This window comes from Chaetura pelagica, unplaced genomic scaffold (genome assembly GCF_000747805.2).
Source record: "Chaetura pelagica isolate M959 unplaced genomic scaffold, ChaPel_1.0 scaffold94, whole genome shotgun sequence".
In the NCBI taxonomy this organism is placed as follows: Eukaryota; Metazoa; Chordata; class Aves; order Apodiformes; family Apodidae; genus Chaetura; species Chaetura pelagica.
This window is the reverse complement of record NW_009952881.1, coordinates 699,929-708,988: the sequence shown is the minus strand read 5'-3', so window position 1 is coordinate 708,988 and position 9,060 is coordinate 699,929. Positions and strand designations below refer to the sequence as shown.

Genomic DNA, 9,060 nt, shown 5'->3' with positions numbered 1-9,060 from the left:
GAAACATGGAGATGACAGACTTTTAAAAGAAAAGCTGCAAAGCTAACTTTACCAAGTGCCTATTATTTGTAACTTTTAACATAAGAAATACAATATTTAGTGCTTCCAGGATATTGAAAGGTTTTTAAATAACATTGTTGTTTCAAATTTCTCATTTTGTATACTTCTTCCACTTTCATCACTCATACCAATCTCCATCTCTTTGTATTCAGCAGAATCCCCACAGTCATAAGTATCAGAAAGCAAAGGGGAAAAAAAGTTGAAGTACATTTCTTCTTGAAAGAACAAAAACTTGCCTTTTTCAGAAACTGTAGCTCAAGAGCCAAAACTACAAATGCCTCAGTGAGCCTTCATGATTATGCAGTCATTTTAATCTAACTTGGAAACTCCTTCCAGGCAAATTAATGTAAAATTAAGTTGATTTTTTTAAAAAAGCAGCAGGACATAAAACAGATGGTTTAATAGAAGATCATTATACCTTTCTCAGACAGCATTTTTGGGATAAAAAAATGTGTAGAGATTTAGTTAAATAAAGCAGGTGGGTGAAATTTCAGAAGCAGCAATTTAGAACAATGGGCTGCCTGTCAGCTCTTGTTATTCACTGGGGTTCAGAATGTACCTAGTTCCACTTATTACGAAGGCACTTTATGCTAAGCTTAACACCACATATCAAAAAATGGAAGTCAGACTACATGAGCTGTGAAGCACCGTCTGTTCATATTAATACATATAAACTAACTCCGTCTAGAGTACAACTTCCCCTTTATTGCCCCTACTTTGTCTGCCAAACTAACCACATTCTGAGTTGCATTAGAATGTGCACAGCCAAGCCCAAAGATCCTTTACAATCCCATTCACTGTCACCAACATGTAGCACGATGGCATTGGTCACAGAAAACCAGTGGGGTCTTTTGCCATGCTGAGAAAAAACAAGAACTGAGCATAATTCATATCTATTGATAGTATCAAAACACAAGCATGAAACAAGCAGAGAAGCAGACCTGAAACAAAGCATTAAGATGGATGTAACAACACAGTTTAAGACAGAGGCCTTTAAGTCCTTTGTTGACCATTAATATTAATGCCTTTCAGTATTTTCCAGATGTTTCCAAAAGCCATATAAGTGACCAGTCTTTGTCGTTTTCTCAGTTTTCTAGTCATGGAGGAAGGGTCCAGCTAAAATCTCTCAACTGAGCTGATTACAATTCAGGAACAACTCTTATGTCTATGCTTCCTGTTCTCACTGTGTAACATGGTACACAAGCTTTTCCAAGTGCAAACTCTGGGAAGGTGCTTAATACCCTTTTCTGGAGTTACTCCTGGCAAATCCCATGCTTAAAAGTAGGCTACTGACAAATTCAGCACAGCACTTGTGGTGTCCTATGGCACCTCTCAATTCTAATTAAATACAGAATTTATGGGCTGTATTCCTTGAATGTGGTTTTCTTCTAAGAAGTTGTTTCTGAAAGCATTCAGGGAGCCAGTCATGTGCCTGACCAGAACAATCTGCCAGAATACAGGACTAGTTCAATGGTGATTCTGAATCAGTCAATGGCATATATAGGTATGAACACATATACAAAAGGACATGTGCATGTATGCAAACATGAGAGGAACACTTACATAAGTTTTAGGAAGCTCTCAGCATGAATTCTACAAACATGGTACCCTAACTTCGACTGCCTTGTCAAGAGAGCTTTTTCTCCCTTTTATTTTAATCTAAGACAGTTGTAGGATTACACTGAACTGTATCTAGAAAACATGTTAGTGTAATTAAAACACTGTAATGAATCATGCCAGTCTAATACATTCTGGACTAGTCTTAAATATCATTCTTAAACACCAATACGTCCAGCAACTATTCGCACTTGACAAACTGAAGTTAGCCAGGCAATTAAGCCTTTCTACTCAGAAACACAGACATTTAAAATACTTCATCAGCTTTGAAAGCATAGAAAGATGCAGATACCACAGCAATTGCTCACTTCTCTCTTCATCAAGATACATGGGCAAGAAATCACTCACCTAAACAACCTGAACACCAAAACCTTCATTAACACAAATTGCCAAAGTACCAACATAGAAAAATGTGTTTCTATGCATAATTACTTTTGCCAATCTTGTTACAGTTCATCTAAATTTTTTATGGTACAAAGGATACCGGGAAAGGTTAAAAATAGGTATTGCTTTACACGCTTCCATTACGTAAACCAAAACCCCGCCATTTATACATGAAGTTAAAATAAAAACTTAATTACACAAACTACATGTGCAAGATGGAATTACCATTTTTAGTATTTATATGCTGTTCTACTTAATTTATATTTATATTTTATGTATTTATATTTACATTCTACTTAATTTATATTTATATGCTCTGTTTTACTTGGCTACTTAAAAAATGCTTCCACAGGCTAGTTAAGAGTTCATTGTTTCCATCTGTTTACATGTAACTGTTCCTAGTCATGAAATATAAATGCTTCAAGAAACCCTTTAATCTTCAAAAATTATCATATCCCAAATAAGAAAAGGTTTACATATAATTAAAATTAGTGAAAATAAAAGAACAATTTAAAAAACTTGATTCACCATTGGTATTTATATGGTGTTGCCTTACATATTTTATGAATGTTATTACAAAATAGAAGAGCACCTTAATAGCTATTTCAAAACACTAAAGAACAATTCTTACTTCCTGCTTCCCTAACATTGTGGCAATAGACTTTCTACAGCACTGCAGCCACTAATTTTCTTACCTGAAGCCCAACATTGTCTGCCTGTCCTCCTTTAACTAACTGGGAGATGAAGAGGCCACAACTAAATTCCACACCACCTCTCACACTTAATCCAAGTCCTTCAGGATGCAAACGATCCAACCTCACCTCTTTCAGCTTTCTGCAAAAATGGAAGATACTTGACTGTTTAGTTGCATATCATTTTGTGGCAATAATGATTCATAAGAAAGTCACACATTTTTCTCTTACATTTAGGCATGAAAAAAAGCAAGTTGACTTAATTTTGGATGGATGTGTGTTAGTTAAAGCCATCAAGCATTATTCATAGGACAAGACATCTACAATCATTGAAGCTGTCTGCTTCTAGAGGGTTAGAGCTATAAGAATTTTTTGTTATTATTAAACAGAGGAAAACAGAGCAAAGATTGTTTCAACTGGATAGCATTGTTTTTTACTCCCTTATCCTGATTTTGCTAGATTAAACTACTTGGCAAACAATTTCAGGCAGCTCAAACCTGTACTTACAGCAAATACAGCAAAAGTAAAAAAATTATGCCCAGATCTATACAGGTGATCAATACTTCACTCAGCATTTCTCTGACAAGTCAGTCAGTACTTCCTGCTTGCTTTTAAGTTAACTGCACTGTTCTACATTCTCTTACCGTGATCTTTTGGGTGTAAGCTGATCATATTCCACCTGGTGTTTTAATGGAATAAGTGGGCGGATAGCATCAAATAGAGGCAATCTGCTTGGTTCATTAATAACGAGTTTTAGGTCCCCCACAAGCACTGGGAGATTCATAGATCTACAAACACAGAGAGAAAACAGACACAGGTAGTCAACAGACCAACACAAACCATCACTTAACAACTTGTTCCACATGTGATTTCAAAATTTGAATTCTACCTATTAAAACCTACTTCAATCTACTAAAAATATTATTTATGTAGATACTGATTTAACCAAGGCAAAACAGGCTCTGAAAACAACAAGTCTTCTGTAAGCAATGAGGAATAACAATTAGCTCCCACAAAATAACTGAAATCTTCTATACATTGCCTTCATATTTTAAGGTCACATATCACTTTAATAGATGGCATCTTTAATTTAATTCTGAGTCCCCAAAAGATTTATGGAACTTGCCAGATTCAATATAACTGACAATTAGATTTTTGTTTCCTTACTAGTTAGCAATCCTTCTAAGTGAACCTAGGCTACAAGCTCCTTCCTCTTCTGAACTTGGGGGACAGACAAATTGCTTTGATCCAGGAAAAAAAAAAAAATAAAATCACAATATCCAGAAGCTAAAGCAAAGTCTTGGTTTAAGTTTAAAATTTCTTTTAAATAAAAATTGAAGGGCCATCAACCAATACACAAAATCCACCAAAGTTAAACCACTGTAGATATGTTTTTTGAGAGCTGCGTAAAGCAGTCTCCTTGATATTGTCAGCACTGAGAGAGTTAAAGGCCTCAAAAATGTACTTTGTTGCCCAGCTGCAAGAGTGCAGTAACAGTTCCCCAAGATTCACTGGAGCTATTCCTACACAACATCCAGTCAAACTAACTTTATAGCATTTACTGTTACCTCTCTTATACTTTACTTTTTCTAGCATACTGTATTTCTGAGGCACATGCACTAAAAATACAGATCATGAATGCATATTACATGAGACTAGAGGGCAAATAGTTCAGGAAATGTTATTCACAATGAGGGAGATACTAAGTGTTAACTTCAACAGCTGCTGCACAGATTCTTTTTTTCCCCCCTGTAATACTTCATAGTGTATTAAAAAACCCATGATGCATCATCAACATATGATCACAGAGATGCTGGAAATTTTGCCTAAGTTATTTCAATTTTGGAAACTGAAGAAAAGTTGCTATATGCATTGTTAACTTTGTAACTGTAAGAAGATTTTAAATAATTAAGAGCTAGTGAATCAACTGGCTTTCCAAACAAGAGGCTTTATGAATGGAAAAGCAATTTGACAGACCTGAGTGAAACTGAATGAGATATGCAGCTGAATACACCCATAACTATAGCTCAGTGCAAACATCAGATGGAAACATCTACTTTTCACTCAGCCAAGACACTATTAAATAAGATATTAATGGAAACTATGTCTATCAGAGCTACTTGTCTATGATGAGTGGAAAATACATTCTCATATTCTCTGAAAAACAATGGATCAGATGCTGATCTCATTTGCAATGATACAGGTCCCAAGCAACTGTGGTTTAAATCAGTTCAGCAAAAGGATTGGTGACAAGCCTATCACCTTACAATTTTTTTCCCATTAGGTCATAATAAGCCATTGTTAAACATGCCAAAAAGATTCCCAGACTAATTTTTTTCAGCTTCAGATAAAACAGTTTACATTTTTTATCTGAATAGTTAGCAAAAACTTTGAAAAGCAAACTCAATGAAAACCTCTGTTGCATATATATAAGCATTATTTGGAAATATTAATGAATTGTATTAATGCTCTCTTCCTGTTTCCTAAGAACAGTTTTATTATCTAAGTGCTTTTTTTTCCTTACCGAGTTCAAAATGACCAAATTCTTTTCCAAAACTACCAAGTCATAAAACCAAAGTAACTTCATGGGTGAATATAGAGACATGCTGCTTCCTTGTCTGCAGGCTACGCTGTAAAGTATAAGACTTCATTAAACAGAATACAAATGATTACTTCAACTGTTTTTTAGTAGCATGCAGAAAGTCCACATGAAATCTTGAATATTCACTCTCTACTCCTAAAAACATTAGTAGAATTTTACACAAACACATATAAAGCTGGATCTTACTGGTGGTAGAGCCGCAGCACATCGTAAAGGTAATCCTTCTCTGCTTCATTGTCAATCAGTAGATTCACCTGAAAACCCAAGGACATTATTGTAAATCTCTGACTAAATAGCCACAAATGTTGCACATACAAGGCTTGCACAAACTCCTAAACCTTACTGCAATGATTTCAACAGGGAAATATATATATTATATGTTTAAAGATAAATACATTTTTGCCATAGAGTATTGCCTCATCATGTGAAACTTATAATAAGACTTTCTGAAATTTGTACTACAACAGTTAGACAAGGTGGTAAATACTGATATATTCCTTATACTAGATTTCCCCTTGACTGCAATATTATTACAATAGTATCATATTTGCCTTACCTGATAATCACTGTACTGTTGAATAAATGTTTTCAGAAACCTTTTTGGCCATTCATTAATGTAGCACATGGTGTCACAGATAAAACCACCACTCTGAGATTATTATAATCTATGTTCCGTCATCCAGATCACTGATTTCAGGATCTCACTTCTAACATTATGTAAACTCCTACACTTGTGCTCCTCTTCGCTACAGCTCTTAACTGATAGAACTTGCTAGTTATTCTTTCCTCCCCCACTAATAGTACGTTTACTTAAACCAGTATCACATTACTATGCCTGCTCTTGGATAATTACAGTAAAATAAAGGAAAAACAAAAACAAAACCAAAACCCAAACCAACAAATCAAGAATTCTCATATGAGGAGTTCAATTTATATTCAACGACAGTGAGACCCCCACTGATCTTACTTGTAGCAAGAGGTCATCACATTAGTTTTACATTTGGACAAGCTTAATGTTTAGGAAAACAATCTACATCTGACCTAAAGGCTAATATTACTGTAATGTGAAGTCTGAGGCCCAATTTGCATACTTAAAGAAAGGTCCTTTCTTTCTAGGTTTGCAATGGTTTGCATTATATTCTAAACTAAACACATGCTTCATATTTCCTTTGTCCTTTCTGGCTCTCTAAAGCCAGCAAGACTCCACTTACAGGCGGTTTTCGATTACTTGTCTCTTCTGGAAAAAGACACTTTCAAAACACCTAAAGGCCAAAACGCTACATGAAAGTCAAGACTGCTTGACAGTAATACATTGCATTTTTTTTTCTGATATGCTAGGTGATGGACACATCCTCAATCCCTCACAGGAACATGAGGGCCATATCTAAATTCTGCCATTTCTTCTCAGGCAACTTTCAATTTTCCTGTTTCATTCCTGCACTTTCTTACCCTGCATCAGCAACTTCCTCATCCTCTGACAAAAACAAACACCCACGTGAGCTCTTATATATTCAGAATGCTACAGGTGAGTTAATCTTCCTGAGCCATCTCTCTAATTAGGTCATTCTTCTCCTGTTATCTTCTGTTTCACCAATTATCACTTCATTGTAGCAACCTGCATCTCTTCCCATTTTCCTAATTCATTAACTCCTTTGGAAAGAGCCTCATGGAAGACATACACTTCACCTAAACTCATCAGTAGCTTTTAAGAGCTTATTCTAATTTTGTAAATTCTAAAAGATCACACCCCTGTGTGTTAAGAAAAAAGCAAAACAACTAGCAGTTGTGACATGGTGTAACTTGGATCAGAGAAGTATTTTAGCACCTCTCTATTCCTCGAGAAAATAACTGCAGAGATACAGGATAGATGATTTCACAGCTTTCAAACTGAGAATATTAAAAAAATAATCTTGACAGAGTCCTGGGTAACCTGCTCTATCTAGTTGGCCATGCTTGAGCATGGGGGTTAGTGCAGATGATCTCCAGAGATGTCTTCAACCTCAACTTTTCTGTGATTATTTAAGGGTACTAGAATACTACTAGAAAGGTATCTTCATAGTAGTTGTATTATTTACAATTCCAGAAAAAAAAAAAAAATAGAGCTGCTTATGCTCCATTCTTACTATGTACATTTCACTGGGTTTCATATAAATTAATAAGGAGTCATCACAAAAACTGCACATATAAACAAAAGAAAAATAAAATCTGGCCACAAGTCCGTATAAGTTTATTCAGTAGAATAGAAGCTGTTTGGGAAAAAGGCACTTTTTGGTGTGGAAAAGTTCAGACTACAGTAATGTACTACTCTTAACACTAGCCCAGTCTGTCAGCTTTTGAAGAATAGCATAAAATTATAATTAAGCTACACAGCCTTTGAAAAACTATTGATGGAAATGGAAGAACTGGCTGATATATGTACATATATTTTGCATTGCTCCTTCATTGATAGGGAGAACTGATTAAAATCAGTAAGAAAAAATATATGAAAATGGCAAATAACTGCGGAAACTCTCATCCTCTGGCTGAGATTTTTCTCTACTTAAATACAGAAAAAGTAAGTATCCAAGACACTACAACTGCTGCAGAGGCCATCAGAAGCAGGATGAGTCAAAATAATTTAAAACAAAGACCTCTTCCAGTATCCTTCTAGCTCATGAAGTTTTCACTCAAACATGCATCCTACTTATTTGCATCAACAAATGCTGACAATAAGTCCTATGTTATCAGGGGTGGGTCTAGAATGATTTATGCATTACAGCAGCAATGAAAGGGAAAAGGTTTAAAGTTCAAGATGGTAACCATCCACCTAGGAACCAGAGTCTTTATAGGTATGTTGCACAACCCACTGTTGAGTTATACAGTAATAGGTAGCAAGGCAGAAATAACCTGCTAAACGGCAGTAGTATTTACTGCCCAGTATTCTGGTCATTCAGGTTTTTGAACTTCAGTTTGTCATTTTTGCAGCCCCTCTACTTCCTGCTAACAATTTCTTAAAGAATGGCTTTATTATCAGATGATACTTCTATAAAACACATCACTCTACTCTGAAGAAACCAATTCCACAGCTGACAAAAAACCCAAACCAACCAAATCAACAATCTCCCCTACAAAAAAACCCAAAGCAAAATCCCAAACAAATAAAAAAACAAATAAACTCCACAAAACAGTACTAAAAAATTCAGCCTGATAGAGTCCTAAATGGCTATGCAAAAACTTATCTTAAACGCATAAACCATTCTTTCCCTGCTTTCCCTAAGTGGAGCTTTTTGAGCTTACTTTGCTCATACAACTTGGAGCTCTGCTGGGCACTTACTTAACTGAGTAAATGAGAAAATAACGTGCATACTAAACCGATCCATGTATCAAGTGCATTTGTACAGGACTGCACATGCATAATTGCACTCATGAATGTTAAGGTAGAAGCGAGTATCACCTGAGCAACAGCTGGCAGCGCGCAGGGCTGCAGATGGAACTGCCCGGGCCTGGACTTCAGCACCTGCACTTCTGCCTTCCCTGAACTTGACCGAGCGCAACACTTTTCACATTACATTAATATAAAATAACAAGCCCTGAAAAAAGGTCATGCACCGGGGCACCTTCTTCCTTTTCTCTCCCTTCTTTTTTGAGAGTTAAATGTACAAGCAGTCGCGGAGGAGGCTGCCACACGCTTTTCCGCGTCACTGGCACCGCCAAATCCCCTCCCTT

The 9,060-nt window shown here is 36.0% G+C and overlaps 1 protein-coding gene across 1 annotated transcript in view; it reads right to left on the bottom strand.

The window, feature by feature from the left end:
- Positions 1 to 5,980, bottom strand: part of USH1C (Usher syndrome 1C (autosomal recessive, severe)) — a 41,616-nt gene extending 35,636 nt beyond the window's left edge. Inside the window, exons 1-4 of the mRNA XM_009995407.1 lie at positions 5,912 to 5,980; positions 5,542 to 5,609; positions 3,398 to 3,541; positions 2,757 to 2,895 (exon numbers count right to left, since the gene is read on the bottom strand). Coding sequence (XP_009993709.1) covers positions 2,757 to 2,895; positions 3,398 to 3,541; positions 5,542 to 5,609; positions 5,912 to 5,980 — 420 coding nt within the window. The remainder of the gene's footprint in view (positions 1 to 2,756; positions 2,896 to 3,397; positions 3,542 to 5,541; positions 5,610 to 5,911) is intronic.
- Between the last annotated feature and the right edge of the window lie 3,080 nt (positions 5,981 to 9,060).